Source organism: Lagenorhynchus albirostris, chromosome 11, assembly GCF_949774975.1.
Source record: "Lagenorhynchus albirostris chromosome 11, mLagAlb1.1, whole genome shotgun sequence".
NCBI lineage: Eukaryota > Metazoa > Chordata > Mammalia > Artiodactyla > Delphinidae > Lagenorhynchus > Lagenorhynchus albirostris.
Window position 1 is genome coordinate 68,665,916 of NC_083105.1, and position 18,591 is coordinate 68,684,506.

The 18,591-nt window shown below is 35.8% G+C and overlaps 1 protein-coding gene across 2 annotated transcripts in view; it reads left to right on the forward strand.

Moving 5' to 3' along the window:
- The window catches only part of ADAMTS20 (ADAM metallopeptidase with thrombospondin type 1 motif 20), a 195,643-nt gene that overhangs the window by 56,983 nt on the left and 120,069 nt on the right, over positions 1 to 18,591 (forward strand). For both annotated transcript variants that reach the window (XM_060166513.1, XM_060166514.1), the window contains exons 5-7: positions 9,877 to 9,960; positions 10,482 to 10,606; positions 11,940 to 11,980. In XM_060166513.1, coding sequence (XP_060022496.1) covers positions 9,877 to 9,960; positions 10,482 to 10,606; positions 11,940 to 11,980 — 250 coding nt within the window. The remainder of the gene's footprint in view (positions 1 to 9,876; positions 9,961 to 10,481; positions 10,607 to 11,939; positions 11,981 to 18,591) is intronic.

The following is an 18,591-nucleotide window of genomic DNA, read 5'->3' on the forward strand; positions in this document are numbered from 1 at the left end:
GGACGTGCAGGCTCAGCGGCCATGGCTCACGGGCCCAGCCGCTCCGCGGCATGTGGGATCTTCTCGGACTGGGGCACAAACCCGTGTCCCCTGCATTGGCAGGCGGACTCTCAACTACTGCGCTACCAGGGAAGCCCTTTGTCCTAATTTTTAAAAAGGCATTAACTGCATTTCAAGCACACACTTGAGATATTGGTAATGTTTTTTGGTCATAGTAATTTAGGAAAAAGACATGAATATGTGATTTGGACTTGGAATATGATTGAGAGCCATTTAAAGAAAAGTTCAAAGTGATGAAAGAGTTTCTGTGTTGAGCTCCAGATATAGTGGGGGAAACTGCTGCATGCTTTCAGCATTGAGCAGATCGATTATATACGTAATTTAGAAAGAGGATTATCTACACTTACTCATCCTGTGCAAAGTAAACAATTATGCTCTCTTCTCAAACTTTTCCTTTGCTTTCAACAGTTTAAAAATATCTGAGTGCAGTGATATAGAAATAGTGTGTGTGATTTAATTCACCTTTTAGAGTGCTTTACTCATGTTGCAAAAATAACTTAGTGATCTCTATTCAAAGAGTTTCTGGAAATAACATTAAAATTAGCTGGGAAGAGCACATATGTGGTGTATAGTATATCTAATGAAAAAAGAGTGTGTTAAATGAGCAAAGATGTTCAATTATTTGCTATTCCAAAAATTTTATCCTTAGAAAATTTGGGTGACATGATCAGGTTAAAACGTAATTTTACATGCATTATTATTTTTTCAACAGATTTATTTTGATATGCAATGACTTACTGTTTAATTAATATTGGAAATACTTACTGTGTCAGAAAACTCCACATTCCTTTAGGTTTACAAAGGTTTGACTTGATGCTATTCACCTTGCTACAGATTTAATAATGTAAATTTCAAGAGCATCATTTGATTCTCAGGAATTAGCCCTATTTATTGAAACACAATTGCTATTAGAGACACTTATCAACTAGAAAGCCTAACCTACATTACACTGACTTAATATCATTGCTTTCAATTCTTTGAGTTGCTTTTACTGATGTTATTTAGGATGGGGAAAATTTTCAAACACACTAAAATAAAAACTAATGATTTATTTTCGTACTTTATGTTCAACCATTTATGTTACCTTTCCCTTCAACTCAGTGTTCTACCTGTTCTTAATTCTTTGCACATATTTACTTTGTGCATATGCAGAATGTCATTTTCTAACTTAAAAACGAAAACATCTTTCTGATAAGAGTAATGGTCTCTGTAAGCAAAATGTGTTCACTTTGTTAAAATCAGTTCTTTACAGATGACTTTGAAGGTGAAGGTGGTCAGAGGGTACAAATATACAGTTATAAGATAAATTACTCTTGGGGATGTAATGTACAGCATGGTGACTACAGTTAACAATGCTGTATTGTATATTTGAAAGTTGCTAAGAGAGTAGATCTGAAAAGTTCTTATCATAACAAAAAAAATTGCAACTATGCATGGTGATAGATGTTAACCAAACTTATTGTAGTGGTTATTTTGCAATATGTACATATATCAAATCATTGTACACCTAAGACTAATACAATGATATATGTCAATTATCTTAATTTTAAAAAATGGCTAAAATAATAAAGAAGGTAGTCTCTAAACATGCCATGTATGAACATTTGCTGAAGCACTATTTGGAAATTATTTCAAAATAGTTGGTCAGTTACTAGCGACATAATTTGTTTCATGCTTTGCATGAACTTTATTTTGCCTAGGATTTTCTTAAACTATTTAAACAATTCATACCATTTCTTTTCCTTTTGCTAATTATGAATTAATGTTTACTATTTTATGAGACCTACTATAAAGCAATATGAATCCTATAGCCAGGGAAATAAATACTTAAAGAATAAAAGATTGGGGGATTGGTTCAAGATGGAAGAGTAGAAGGACATGCACTCACTCCCTCTTGCGGGAGCACCAGAATCACAACTAACTGCTGAACAATCATCGACAGGAAGATACTAGAACTCACCAAAGAGATACCCCACATCCAAAAACAAAGGAGAAGCCACAATGAGCTGGTAAGAGGGGCGCAATCAAAATAAAACTGCTGGGTGGGTGACTGACAAACTGGAGAACACTTAATACCACAGAAGTCCACCAACTGGAGTGAAGGCTCTGAGCCCCATGTCAGGCTTCCCAACCTGGGGGTCCGGAAATGGGAGAAGAATTCCTAGAGAATCAGACTTTGAAGGCTAGCAGGATTTGACTGTAGGACTTCGACAGGACTGGGGGAAACAGAGGCTCCACTCTTGGAGGGCACACACAAAGTAGTGTGAGCATCGGGACCCAGGGGAAGGAGCAGTGACCCCATAGGAGACTGAACAAGACCTACCTGCTCTTGTTGGAGGGTCTCCTGCAGAGGCGTGGGGGTGGCTGTGGCTCACCGTGAGAACAAGGACACTGGCAGCAGAAGTTCTGGGAAGTACTTCTTGGCATGAACCCTCCCAGAGTCCACCATTAGCCCCACCAAAGAGCTGGGTAAGCTCCAGTGTTGTCCTCAGGCCAAACCAACAGGGAGGGAACCCAGCCCCCACCCATCAGCAGACAAGCAGATTAAACTTTTACTGAGCTCTGCCCACCAGAGAAACAGCCAGCTCCACCCACCACCAGTCCCTCCCATCAGGAAACTTGCACAAGCCTCTTAGATAGCCTCATCCACCAGAGGGCAGACAGCAGAAGCAAGAAGAACTACAATCCTGCAGCCTCTGGAACAAAAAACACATTCACAAAAAGATAGACAACATGAAAAGGCAGAGGACTATGTACCAGGCAAAGGAACAAGATAAAACCCCAGAAGAACAACTAAATGAAGTGGAGATAGGCAACCTTGCAGAAAAAGAATTCAGAATAATGATAGTGAAGATGATCCAGGACCTCGGAAAAAGAATGGAGGCAAAGATTGAGAAGATGCAAGAAATGTTTAACAAAAACCTAGAAGAATTAAAGAACAAACACCTAGAAGAATTAAAGAACAAACAAACAGAGATGAACAATACAATACCTGAAATGAAAACTACACTTGACGGAATCAATAGCAGAATAACTGAGGCAGAAGAATGGAGAAGTGACCTGAAAGGCAAAATGGTGGAATTCACTGCCACGGAACAGAATAAAGAAAAAAGAATGAAAAGAAATGAAGACAGCCTAAGAGACCTTTGGGACAACATTAAACGCAACAACATTCACATTATAGGGGTCCCAGAAGGAGAAGAGAGAGAGAAAGGACCTGAGCAAATATTTGAAGAGATTATAGTCGAAAACTTCCCTAACATGGGAAAGGAAATAGCCACCAAAGTCCAGGAAGTGCAGAGAGTCCCAGGCAGGATAAACCCAAGGAGAAACACATGGAGACACATAGTAATCAAATTGACAAAAATTAAAGACAAAAATTATTCAAAGCAGCAAGGGAAAAATGACAAATAACATACAAGGGAACCCCTATAAAATTAACAGCTGATTTCTCAGCAGAAACTCTACAAGCCAGAAGGGAGTGGCATGATATATTTAAAATGATGAAAGGGAATAACCTACAACCAAGGTTATTCTGCCCGGCAAGGACCTCGTTCAGATTCGACAGAGAAATAAAAAGCTTTACAGACAAGCAAAACCTAAGAGAATTCAGCACCACCAAACCAGCTCTACAACAAATGCTAAAGGAACTTCTCTAAGTGGGAAACACAAGAGATGAAAAGGACCTGCAAAAACAAACCCATAACAATTAAGAAAATGGTCATAGGAACATACATGTCGATAATTACCTTAAACGTGAATGGATTAAATGCTCCAACCAAAAGACACAGTCTCGCTGAATGGATACAAAAACAAGACCCATATATATGCTGTCTACAAGAGACCCACTACAGACCTAGGGACGCGTACAGACTGAAAGTGAGGGGATGGAAAAACACATTCTGTGCAAATGGAAATCAAAAGAAAGCTGGAGTAGCAATACTCATATCAGATAAAATCGAGTTTAAAATAAAGAACGTTACAAGAGACAAGGAAGGACACTACATAATGATCAAGGGATCAATCCAAGAATAAGATATAACAATTATAGATATATATGCACCCAACATAGGAGCACTTCAATACATAAGGCAACTGCTAACAGCTATAAAAGAGGAAGTCAACAGTAACACAATAATAGTGGGGGACTTTAACACCTCACTTACACCAATGGACAGATCATCCAAACAGAGAATTAATAAGGAAACACAAGCTTTAAATGACACAATAGATCAGCTAGATGTAATTTATATTTATAGGACATTCCATCCAAAAACAGCAGATTACACTTTTTTTTCAAGTGCACATGGAACATTCTCCAGGATAGATCACATCTTGGATCACAAATAAAACCTTAGTAAATTAAGAAAATTGAAATCATATCAAGCATCTTTTCTGACCACAACACTATGAGATTAGAAATGAATTACAGGGAAAAAAACATAAAAAAACATAAAGACATGGAGGCTAAACAATACGTTACTAAATACCCAAGCTCACTGAAGAAATCAAAGAGGAAATCAGAAAATACCTGGAGACAAATTACAATGGAAACATGATGATCCAAAATCTGTGGATGCAGCAACAGCAGTTCTAAGAGGGAAGTTTATAGAAATACAAGCCTACCGTAAGAAACAAGAAAAATCTCAAACAATCTAACCTTACACCTAAAGGAACTAGAGAAAGAACAAACAAAACCCAAAGTTAGCTGAAGGAAAGAAATCATAAAGATCAAAGCAGAAATAAATGAAATAGAAACAAAGAAAACAATAGATCAATAAAACTAAAAGCTTGTTCTTGGAGAAGATAAACAAAACTGATAAACCATTAGCCAGACTCATCAAGAAAAAGAGGGAGAGGACTCAAATCAGTAAAATTAGAAATGAAAAAGGAGAAGTTATAACAGAAACTGCAGTAATACACACCATCCTGAGACTACTACAAGCAACTCTATGCCAATAAAATGGACAACCTGGAAGAAATGGACAAATTCTTACAGCGGTATAACCTTCCAAGACTGAACCAGGAAGAAATAGAAAATATGAACAGACCAATCACCAGTAATGAAATTGAAACTGTGATTAAAAATCTTCCAACAAACAAAAGTCAAGGACCTGTTGACTTCACAGGTGACTTCTATCAAACATTTAGAGAAGAGCAAATACCCATGCTTCTCAAACTCTTCCAAAAAATTGAAGAGGAAGGAACACTCCCAACTCATTCCGTGAGGCCACCATCACCCTGATACCAAAACCAGAGAAGGATACTACAAAAAAAGAAAATTACAGACCAATATCACTGATGAATATAGATGCAAAAATCCTCAACAAAATCCTAGGAGACAGAATCCAACAACACATTAAAAGGATCATGCACCATGATCAAGTGGGATTTATCCGAGGGATGCAAGGATTCTTCAATATACACAAATCAATCACTGTGATACACCATATTAACAAATTGAATGAAACCATATGATCATCTCAATAGATGCAGAAAAAGCTTTTGACAAAATTCAACACCCATTTATGATAAAATATCTCCAGAAAGTGGTCATAGAGGGAACCTACCTCAACATAATAAAGGCCATATATGACAAACCCACAGGAAATATCATTGTCAATGGTGAAAAACTGAAAGTATTTCCTCGAAGATCAGTAACAAGACAAAGGTGCCCACTCTCACCACTCTTATTCAACATAGTTTTGGAAGTTTTACCACAGCAATGAGAGAAGAAAAAGAAATAAAAGGAATACAAATTGGAAAAGAAGTAAAACTGTCACTGTTTGCAGATGACATGATACTATACATAGAGAATCCTAAAGATGCCACCGGAAAACTCCTAGAGCTAATCAATGAATCTGGTAAAGTTGCAGGATACAGAATTAATGCACAGAAATCTCTTGCATTCCTATACACAAATGGTGAAAAATCTGAAAGAGAAATTAAGGAAACACTCCCATTTACCATTGCAACAAACAGAACAAAATACCTAGGAATAAACCTACCTAAGGAGACAAAAGGCCTGTATGCAGAAAACTATAAGACACTGCTGAAAGAAATTAAAGATGATACAAATAGATGGAGAGAAATACCGTGTTCTTGGATTGGAAGAATCAATATTGTGAAAATGACTATACTGCCGAAAGCAATCTACAGATTCAATGCAATCCCTATCAAACTACCAATGGCAATTTTTACGGAACTAGAACAAAAAATCTTAAAATTTGTATGGAGACACAAAAGACCCCGAATAGCCAAAGAAGTCTTAAGGGAAAAAACCGGAGCTGGCGGAATCAGACTCCCTGACTTCAGACTATACTACAAAGCTACAGTAATCAAGACAATATGGTAATGGCACAAAAACAGAAGTATAGGTTAATGGAACAGGATAGAAAGCCCAGAGATAAACCCACGCACCTGTGGTCAACTAATCTATGACAAAGCAGGCAAGAATGGAGAAATGACAGTCTCTTCAATAAGTGGTGCTGAGAAAACCAGACAGCTACATGTAAAAGAATGAAATTAGAACACTCCCTAACACCATACACAAAAATAAACTCAAAATGGATTAGAGAACTAAATGTAAGGGTGGACAGTATAAAACTCTTAGAGGAAAACATAGGAAGGACACTCTTTGACATAAATCACAGCAAGATCTCTTTTTGATCCACCAACTAGAGTAATGGAAATAAAAGCAAAAATAACCAAATGGGATCTAATGATACTTAAAAGTTTTTACAGGGCTTCCCTGGTGGCGCAGTGGTTGAGAGTCCGCCTGCCGATGCAGGGGACACAGGTTTGTGCCCCGGTCTGGGAGGATCCCACATGCCGCGGAGCAGCTGGGCCCATGAGCCGTGGTCGCTGGGCCTGTGCGTTCGGATCCTGTGCTCCGCAGCGGGAGAGGCCGCAACAGTGAGAGGCCCACGTACCACAAAAAACAAAAAACAAAAAAAACCACAAAACAAACAAAAAAATAGGCAGAAGACCTAAATAGACATTTCTCCAAAGAAGACATACAGATGGCCAAGAAGCACATGAAACCCTCTCAACATCACTAATTGTTAGAGAAATGCAAATCAAAACTACGGGGAGTTATCACCTCACACCAGTTAGAATGGGCATCATCAGAAAATCTACAAACAACAAATGCTGGAGAGGGTGTGGAGAAAAGGGAACCCTCTTGCACTGTTGGTGAGAATGTAAATTGATACAGCCACTATGGAGAACAGTATGGAGGTTCCTTAAAAAACTAAAAATAGAATTATCATATGACCCAGCAATCGCACTACTGGGCATATACCCAGAAAAAAACATAATTCAAAAAGACACATGCACCCCAATGTTCATTGCAGCACTATTGACAATAGCCAGGTCATGGAAGGAACCTAAGTGTCCATTCACAGATGAATGGATAAAGAAGATGTGATACATGTGTACAATGGAATATTACTCAGCCATAAAAAGGAATGAAACTGGGTCATTTGTAGAGATGTGGATGGATCTAGAGACTATCATACAGACTGAAGTAAGTCAGAAAGAGAAAAACAAATATCGTACATTAACTCATATATGTGTAACCTAGAAAAATGGTACAGATGAACCAGTTTGCAGGACAGAAATAGAGACACAGATGTAGAGAACAAACGTATGGACATTAAGGGGGAACTGGTGGTGGGGGTGGTAGTGGGATAAATTGGGAGGTTGGGATTGACAGATACACACTAATATGTATAAAATGGATACCTAATAAGAACCTGCTGTATAAAAAAATAAATGAAATAAAAATTTTTTAAAAGATAAAAAAAGAATAAAAGATTGAATACATTTTAACTGGATCAATAAAAGTTCTAATATATAGCACTCTAAAGTGGAGTGATTACAGTAAAATTTAACAATATTCCATGATTTTATAAAACAAAAGCTACCTTACAAATCTAAACTAGCAGTTCCTACAGTGTAGTCTGGGATGCGATACTCGTCCTTCGGCATGTTCCATGAAAGGGAAGAGAGGACTTGGCCAAGTAGTTGTGTGAGATGCTGCATGTAATACCTCTCTTGTAGATTTAATATTTATGCATATATGTTAGCCTATTCAAGACTCCATGAAGGCATCTGTTTAATTTTTTTACTCAACTTTTCTCAAACTGTGGAATGATTTTGTTCTTTAAAACCAATGTTCTCACACCCCTTCCCCAACAGCATCTGGTAAATACTAATCCAGCACACCAGGGCACTGTGACGGAGGGTGCTCAGTGCCTCAATGTAGTTGTGGTATTGAGCCAAAAAGTAGATACATCCATTTCTAGAGTTAGACAACGGGCTTGTAACTGATAAGAGCTAGAACTAAAACCCAGGTCTCCTGACTATGTAGGACTTCTGAGGCCATGCTCAAGTGACTATAGCAGGACAGTGTCAGGGGCTAGGGCATGAACCACATCAGGTTCTGAAATAACTTTTGTACCAAGACCTAATTAGGAAATACTTAGGGTAGAATGCTGAAGCTCCATAAGATCAGATAAAGTAGTCAGAGCTGAAGCTAGACTGCCTTTGGATGGAAACTGTTCTGTTGCTTACCAGCCACCTAACCTTGAGTGCGTTACTTAACTTCTCTGTACCTTAGTTTTCTCATCCGTAAAATGGATACAATAGTTTCTAGCTCATAGGATTTGTTGTGAGAATTACTAAATGAATTAATACATTTAAACTTAGATCACATCACAAACATAGTAAACATTCAATAAACATTATTTCTAGTTATGTGTTTATGAGGAAGTAGCAAACATGGATACCCTACCATTATGGTGACCTAATATGGGGTGGTAGTTTTAGGAATAAGAGAAGCATGTTGTGCATGCTAACTGGGAAAGCCTCTGAAGTAACACGTGGGCCTTCTGGTCATTCATCTGCCTGATTCACAATTCAGCTTAATTGAATAGTTATTCAATAAAAGCACCTCTAAATATCCAAATATTATAAAAGGTATGTATGTATAGAGTGTGAGCACATAGATTATAAAGGTCAGTACATAAAACAATAGGAGCTGCATACAATTAAATGAGCAAGATGACCTTGTTTTTATTTTATTTTTTTTTGCGGTACGCGGGCCTCTCACCGTTGTGGCCTCTCTCCCGTTGTGGAGCACAGGCTCTGGACGCGCAGGCTCAGCGGCCATGGCTCACGGGCCCAGCCGCTCTGCGGCATGTGGGATCTTTCCGGACCGGGGCACGAACCCGTGTCCCCTGCATCGGCAGGCGGACTCTCAACCACTGCGCCACCAGGGAAGCCCCCTATATTTATTTTTATGGTGTACTGTGGACACATAAATTGTGGATTGTGACACAGAATGTAGTGAATTTTTTGCTGAATCATCTAGAACAGTATTTTCCAAGCTCTAATGCGTGTTCAGATCACTTGAGGATCTTGTTAAAATATAGATTCTGACTCACCTGTCCAGGGTGGGGCCTGAGATTCCTTATTTCTAATCAGCTCTAGGTGATACAAATGCTGCTGATCAATGAGTGAATCTCAGTAGCAAGATTTAAGATACTGTTTCTCAAACTTGGCTTCACATTGGAATCATTAAAAAGCCAGGGAATTTTAAAAGATGCTGATGCCTGGGTCGCAACCCTTAAGATTCTGATTTAATTGATAAGGGATGTGGCGTGAGCTTAGGGATTTGTGAAAAGTTCCCTAGGAGATTCCAGTGTGCAGCTAAATTGGAGAATTGATGCTCTGGCTCAGACTGGTTTCAATTTACTTTTTGAGAAAAGGTGTTCATTTTAGGCATCTAATCTTATATTTTTTTCCTTGCAGGTTGCAGCGATCTACAAGGACTCAAGTATTGGAAATCTTATAAACATAGTAATTGTAAAATTAGTTATAATTCATGATGAACAGGTAAGAAACAGTTCTAAAAGTAGCAATCCTAGCTGTAGTAGGCTCATAGTGGGAATATAGAGAGAGATCATGAAACCCTTATTAGAAATGAGATATTTTAAAAATGTATATTACAAAACTTGATTTGAAAAGGAGTAGGGTTAACTTTTTCTGTCGTGATGGAAACAAAATGGAATGACAACAGAGGAAGTAACAAAAATTAATAAACAATTTAAAAATTTAAGGTTGAAAACATTCAGGTATTCACTTTTATAATCCTACTGTTGAAAGATTTAAAATATAGTAATTTTCAGAAGTTAGCTTTTCAATCCCAAATATTGGAAGGTCTAATTTTTGTGTTTTGATCACAGTGTTTTAAGTATTGCTGAAATATGTTTTAGATATGAGGGAGAGATGGTACCACTTCTTCCTTTGCCTGTGAAAATGCTATTTAATGAATTGCATAAACATTGACAGGCTTGGAAGGAAAAAGGCCATGAATGTTTTGACGTAATGTTAAATTGCTGATTTTTTGTGTGTAGGAAGGACCAGTCATCAGTTTTAATGCGGCTACCACGTTACGCAACTTCTGTTTATGGCAGCAAACTCAGAATGTTCTAGATGATGCCCACCCATCCCACCATGATACTGCTGTTCTTATCACTAGGTACAGTTCTAGAAATAACGCTTGCAATGAAATTGTTTACCCCTTATCTCCTGCGTGATCACCAGTACTCCTTCTTACGTTAATTCTTTATCAATAATACATAGAAACGTTCTATGAGAACTTGTATTACAAAAGATACCATTGAATGAAAGCATTCTGTTTTTTTCAGACCAGAACACTGGCCTGATTCCTTAGGAAATTAGCAACGTTAGGTTGCTAAGTAATGTTTTGACATAAACAAGATAATTTCCTTATTATATTAGTGACAGAGTAAGAATTAGGAAAATTACTTGGAAATTAATATAGTTATGGAACTGAGAACACGTTTTGTTTCTTCCCTAACTTGACCTTTAAATCGCTTGTAAAAGAAAGCCTTTGAATTTATTTTGGACGCCCTATACTTAAAAATATCTATCTGCTCCTTGTTTTGATGCTCAACGCATGACTTAATTACCGGGCTGCTTTTGCTAGGGTTTTTCTCAAACCTATTTATTTATATGCAGCTGCTGCTATTATAAAATGAGTATCCATTTTACATGTACCACTATACATTGTTAATTCACATCTTTGTTTCAGCAACGGTCATGCTACCAGAATATTTAGATCCTGAGTTTGTTGTTTGTTTCGGTTGGTTGCTTGGCCAAGGGGGAAAAATCTTTTACTTGAGGGTCAGACTCAGAGAAATTTTGGCTTTCTAGAACCCTGAAATGAAAACCTTTAGTCCATGTAAAACAGCTGACGTATTGTCCATGTGCTTTATTTCTTTTCTAAACTAAAACAGAATTGACTCAAATTTATACAGAGTATTCTATTACCAATCCATGGTACTGCCCTGGGTTATAGTTAGAGGCCAAGCAGCAAAGACTGAAGATAACAGATTAATGATGGGAGGGAGGAAAAGGGCTGTAAGAGGAGACCATGAGGAAGGAGACTAGAGAACTGTCATAGTGAATGTTTAAGGACTAAGTAATTTAAGAAGGAAAAAATTTAAGCAACTTGGTAACATCTGAGGACATCATTATTTTGCAGCTGAGAATAATAGCCGAAGTTCATAAAGGCATTGAAACATCAAGAGTATATTACATATACTACTGCATAAATAAAGGCAGAGAGGAGAAAAATACACTTAGAAAGCTTTTCATTGAACTTGGTTAAGCTTCAGCTGTTCACAGCAATCACTTTTATATAGCACCTATTGCTTATTGATATGCAAAAATGGTGTATTACTCTAGGTTTAGGGTAATAGTCATGTCATAGTTAAAGCTTCTTTATCTTTGTTTTGGCATTTTGCAAAAATATTTTCTGAAAATGCTTCAAAATCTTTTGTTTTAAGGGAAGACATTTGTGGAGCTAGAGAGAAATGTGACACATTAGGTAAGTTATTTGGTAAATAAAATATAGCTTGTATAATTGTTTACTGAATTATTTAAAATGATGTTTCGATTATCTTCCTTTTAATTTACACAATCATTTTGATTATTAATTAATGGTTAGTGTCACTATTATTTGATTCTGCTCTAAGTTTTAAAGAATAATAAGAGCTAATATTTATGTACCAATTAATTTCTAAATATCAAGTGCTATGCAGAGCTTGGCATTTTAAAGTGTTTTATTGTGTAATATTTGATCCATACAAAATAGTACATAAAAACTTATATGCAAGTTTAAAGCAAAAAAAAAAAAAAAGAGTAGTCATGAATCCACCACCAGATTTAAGAATTAGAAATTTATCGGTACTGTTCTATGGCCTGTGCTAAGTCCTTATTCTCTCCCTTGCACTTCCCCAAGAGGTAACCAATAGCATGAATTTTGTATGTGGCAGTTCCTTCCATCTTTTGAAAAATAGTTTTATTGTATATGTATATATTCCTAAAAGAAATTGCTTGATTATGCTTATTTTTGAGCTTTAGTTCATGCATTTTCACTGCTGTACAGTATTTCATCCACAGTTCACATATCTATATCCTGTCAGTGAATATTTGGGCTGATTCCAGCTGTTTTCTATTATGAACTTTATTATAAGAGCTAAGGTATATTCCTACGGTTAGAATTGCATGCCACTAAATGTGCTCATGTTTAACTTTATAAGATATACCAAATTATTTTCTAAAGTGGTACCAATTTATACCTTTAATCAATAGTGTATAAGCATTCGTTTTGATTATGTCACTTTTAATACCAGGATCTTCAAATTTCTCATTTTTGCCAATCTAAATTTAATATATTTCATTATAGCAATAATTTTCAGTTCCCTGGTCACTAATGAGTTTGGACGTCTTTTTATACATTTACTGGTCATTTATATTTCCTTTTTGGAGAGGAATGAAAGAAGTGAAGAAAACATTGCCTATTTTTCTGCTGTGGTATTTTTCATTTTCTTACTGCCTTTTAATGTTCTTTATAACTTCTTGATACCAAACCCTTTTTGGTTTATATGTATTGTAAATATCTGTTAATAATTTGTTCCTTAGTGTTAATTGTTTTGTGTGTGTGAAAATGTATGCTGTAGCTGAATGTATAACTTTAGGTTTAACAATTTTGTATCTTATTAAAGAAATTATAGCCTTCTGAGCCTTCTGTAGCTCAAAAGTCTGAGTGTACTATCCTGTTTCCTTGTAAATATTTAAAGATTTGTCTTTTCACATTTAAATCTCTAAAGCATTTGGCATACTTTTTTTGATGTGGTATCACATAGGGATCTAGTTTTGTAAGTTCCTTTTCTCTGTGAATGTCCAGTTTCCTCAGATCACGCATTGACTAGTTTACCTCCTTTCATTAGAATCTGCAATGCCGTATATAAAGTTTCTGTTTGCACTGGTATGTGCAAATCATCCCGCTGTTTCATTAATCAATACTTTTTATTTAGTCCATGTGCCAATTTCATATTAGTTGAAATTTTATAGCTATATAATAAATCATCATAATTTATAGGATATATAACTCCATTTAATTTTCTTCAAGAGTATTTTGGCTATTCTTGGACCTTTGCTCTTCCATAAAAATTTTAGACCAGCATGTCAAGTAATTATAAAACAATTATCTGTCTATTTATGAAGGTCTTTTAAAAATTTCTTTCAGTAGTATATAATATTTTCTTTCAAAGCTGGTCATGCACAACTTTCATTTACCTCTTTTATTAGTGTATGGTCTATGATGTTGATTGAGAGAAATGCATTAGATTATTTGGATTATTGATTTTAAATCTAGCCACCTGATTCATTACTCTAACTAATCCTTATAATTTACCTGTGGATATTTATATCACTTGTGAATTATGGCTATTATTCCCCCTCTTCTTCAATCCTTATAACTTTCTCTCGTTTTTCTCTTTTTCTTTCTTTTGTCTTAAAGCAAGACAAAAACCTTGTCGAATGTTGAATAGAAATGATGATGGTAGCCTTTTATCCTGGATTTTGAAAGGAATACTTGTGCAGTTTCACCATTAGGAATAATATTTGACATAGGTTCTTGGCAGATAAACTTATCATCATAGTTTTCTGAGACTTAAAAAATGTATGCTTTTTTATTAAAAAATTTTGCAGATATTGAAGTGATCATACGATTAATTTAATCCTGTGAATTCCTTTTATGAGTTTTGTAACACTAAACCAAACTTGATCAAGGTTTTTCCTTTTTTTTTTAAACACACTGCTAGATTCCATTCCATGCATATATTTTCAGGAGTGAAATGATCTCCCTTTGATTATATTTGTCTAATTTTGATACCAAGGTTTTATTCACCATACAGAATTTGTTGGAAGTGTATTATTTCTTTTCCCATTCTCTGGAAGATTTTATATAATGTTGGAATGATCTATATCTTGAAAGCATGGGAGATCCCACCTAGAAAACCATCTGGGTTTCATCTTTCCTTTGTGGAAAGATATTTAACTATTTGATTTTTCCAACGGTAATCAGACTTTTAAAAAAATCTTTTTGAAGGTATTTTAAAAAATGTGTTTTTCTAGATATCTGACCATTTCTTTTAGTAGTAGTAAAATTAATTAGCTTAAATTATTCTCATAGCACTTTCTTTTAAGTTCTGTCAATAGCTATACTTCTGCCTGGTTTTATTTCTGGTATTATCTATTTACACTTCTTTATAATGGCCCAATTTCACTGGAATATTGTCCATTGCATTTGTCTTTTTAAAGGATCAACTCTTTGCTTTCAATCTCATTTTTATTTCATTAATTTCTGCTTTCTCTTTTCTTTTCTTTCCAATTTACTCATGCTGTTCTATTTATAATGTAAACTGACTGTTAGCTCAATAACATCCAGGATTTTTTCTTTTCTAATTTTATTGTTTAAGACTATCGATTTACTTCAAGGTATCATTTTATTGTGTCCCACAAATTTTGATAGGTATTTTTCATGTCATTTAAAATTCTAAATTCTAAGTATGTATAAATTCATCATGATTTCTTTTTTGACTTATAATTTAGAAATGTGTTTAAAATTTTATGAATATATTCAGACTTACTGTTTTTTGTTTATTAAATTCTAATTTAATTTCACTGTAGTTGGAGAACATGATCTATACGATACCCATTCTTTGAAATCTTTTGGTATTACCTGTATGGTCTATTATGTGGTCAGTTAAAAAAAATGTTTCATGTATGTTTAAACAGAATGTACATTCTTTAACTATGGTATACAGGTTTCTATATGCCTGTTAAATCAAACTTGCCGATTATCTTGTTCAAATCAACTGTATATTTACTAATTTTTTGCCTACTAGGTCACTTACTTAAAACATGAATATATCTCTGTCACTCTATCCCTTTTCAATTTTACATTATAATTTTTACAATTACAGTATTCAAATTTTTTGTTTCATCTATTTTCAGGCTAACTTATTAGGCATATATAAGTTTGAATTGAACCTTCTACAATTGTGCAGTGACTTTTTTTTATCTCTAATAATGCTTTTTAAAGAAAATAAAGTCAGTATAGCTTTATGTTTAAAGTGCTGTGTCTGGCAATACTATAGCTAGCCAAACTTTTTTTTTAGGTCTCTGAAGTCTTTTTTTTTTTACATCTTTATTGGAGTATTATTGCTTTACAATGGTGTGTTAGTTTCTGCTTTATAACAAAGTGAATCAGTTATACATATACATATGTTCCCATATGTCCTCCCTCTTGCATCTCCCTCCCACCCTCCCTATCCCACCGCTCTAGGTGGTCACATAGCACCGAGCTGATCTCCCTGTGCTATGCGGCTGCTTCCCACTAGCTATCTATTTTACGTTTGGTAGTGTATATATGTCCATGCCATTCTCTCACTTTGTCACAGCTTACCCTTCCCCCTCTCCATATCCTCAAGTCCATTCTCTAGTAGGACTGTGTCTTTATTCCCGTCTTACCCCTAGGTTCTTCATGACATTTTTTTTTCTTAGATTCCATATATATCTGTTAGCATACGGTATTTGTCTTTCTCTTCTCTTTCTGACTTACTTCACTCTGTATGACAGACTCTGGGTTGATCCACCTCACTACAAATAACTCAATTTCGATTCTTTTATGGCCGAGTAATATTCCATTGTATATATGTGCCACATCTTCTTTATCCATTCATCCAATGATGGACACAGGTCGCTTCCATCTCCTGGCTATTGTAAATAGAGCTGCAATGAACATTTTGGTACATGACTCTTTTTGAATTATGGTTTTCTCAGGGTATATGCCCAGTAGTAGGATTGCTGGGTCGTACGGTAGTTCTATTTGTAGTTTTTTAAGGAACCTGCATACTGTTCTCCATAGTGGCTGTACCAATTCACATTCCCACCAACAGTGCAAGAGTGTTCCCTTTTCTCCACACACTCTCCAGGATTTATTGTTTCTAGATTTTTTGATGATGGCCATTCTGACAGGTGTGAGATGATATCTCATTGTAGTTTTGATTTGCATTTCTCTAATGATTAATGATGTTGAGCATTCTTTCATGTGTTTGTTGGCAATCTGTATATCTTCTCTGGAGAAATGTCTGTTTAGGTCTTCTGCCCATTTTTGGATTGGGTTGTTTTTTTTTGTTATTGAGCTGCATGAGCTGCTTGTATGTTTTGGAGATTAATCCTTTGTGTCAGTTGCTTCATTTGCAAATATTTTCTCCCATTCTGAGGGTTGTCTTTTGGTCTTGTTTATGGTTTCCTTTGCTTGCAAAAGCTTTGAAGTTTCGTTAGGTCCCATTTGTTTATTTTTGTTTTTATTGCCATTTCTCTAGGAGGTGGGTCAAAACGGATCTTGCTGTGATTTATGTCATAGAGTGTTCTGCCTATGTTTTCCTCTAAGAGTTTGACAGTTTCTGGCCTTACATTTAGGTCTTTAATCCATTTTGAGCTTATTTTTGTGTATGGTGTTAGGGAGTGTTCTAATCTCATACTTTTACATGTACCTGTCCAGTTTTCCCAGCACCACTTATTGAAGAGGCTGTCCTTTCTCCACTGTATATTCCTGCCTCCTTTATCAAAGATAAGGTGACCATATGTGCGTGGGTTTATCTCTGGGCTTTCTGTCCAATTCCATTGATCTATCTTTCTGTTTTTGTGCCAGTACCATATTGTCTTGATTACTATAGCTTTGTAGTATAGTCTGAAGTCAGGTAGTCTGATTCCGCCAACTCTGTTTTTTTCCCTCAAGACTGCTTTGGCTATTCGGGGTCTTTTGTGTCTCCATACAAATTTTAAGATTTTTTGTTCTAGTTCTATAAAAATTGCCATTGGTAATTTGATAGGGATTATATTGAATCTGTAGATTGCTTTCGGTAGTATAGTCATTTTCACAATATTGATTCTTCCAATCCAAGAACATGATATATCTCTCCATCTATTTGTCTCATCTTTAATTTCTTTCATCAGTGTCTTATAATTTTCTGCATACAGGTCTTTTGTCTCCTTAGGTAGGTTTATTCCTAGATATTTTATTCTTTTTGTTGCAGTGGTAAATGGGAGTGTTTTCTTAATTTCACTTTCAGATTTCTCATCATTAGTGTATAGGAATGCAAGAGATTTCTGTGCATTAATTTTGTATCCTGCTACTTTACCAAATTCATTGATTAGCTCTAGTAGTTTTCTGGTAGCATCTTTAGGATTCTCTATGTATAGTATCATGTCATCTGCAAACAGTGACAGCTTTACTTCTTCTTTTCCGATTTGTATTCCTTTTATTTCCTTTTCTTCTCTGATTGCTGTGGCTAAAACTTCCAAAACTATGTTGAATAAGAGTGGTGAGAGTGGGCAACCTTGTCTTGTTCCTGATCTTAGTGGAAATGCTTTCAGTTTTTCACCATTGAAGATGATGTTGGCTGTGGGTTTGTCATTTATGGCCTTTATTATGTTGAGGGAAGTTCCCTCTATGCCTATTTTCTGCAGGGTTTTTATCATAAATGGGTGTTGAATTTTGTCGAAAGCTTTCTCTGCATCTATTGAGATGATCATATGGTTTTTCTCCTTCAATTGCTTAATATGGTGTATCACAGTGATTGATTTGTGTATATTGAAGAATCCTTGCATTGCTGGAATAAACCCCACTTGATCATGGTGTATGATCCTTTTAATGTGCTGTTGTATTCTGTTTGCTAGTATTTTGTTGAGGATTTTTACATCTATGTTCATCAGTGATATTGGCCTGTAATTTTCTTTCTTTGTGACATCCTTGTCTGGTTTTGGTATCAGGGTGATGGTGGCCTCATAGAATGAGTTTGGGAGTGTTCCTCCCTCTGCTATGTTTTGGAAGAGTTTGAGAAGGATAGGTGTTAGCTCTTCTCTAAATGTTTGATAGAATTCACCTGTGAAGTCATCTGGTTCTGGGCTTTTGTTTGTTGGAATACTTTTAATCACAATTTCAATTTCAGTGCTTGTGATTGGTCTGTTCATATTTTATATTTCTTCCTGGTTCAGTCTCAGAAGGTTGTGCTTTTCTAAGAATTTGTCCGTTTCTTCCAGGTTGTCCATGTCATTGACATAGAGTTGCTTGCAGTGATCTCT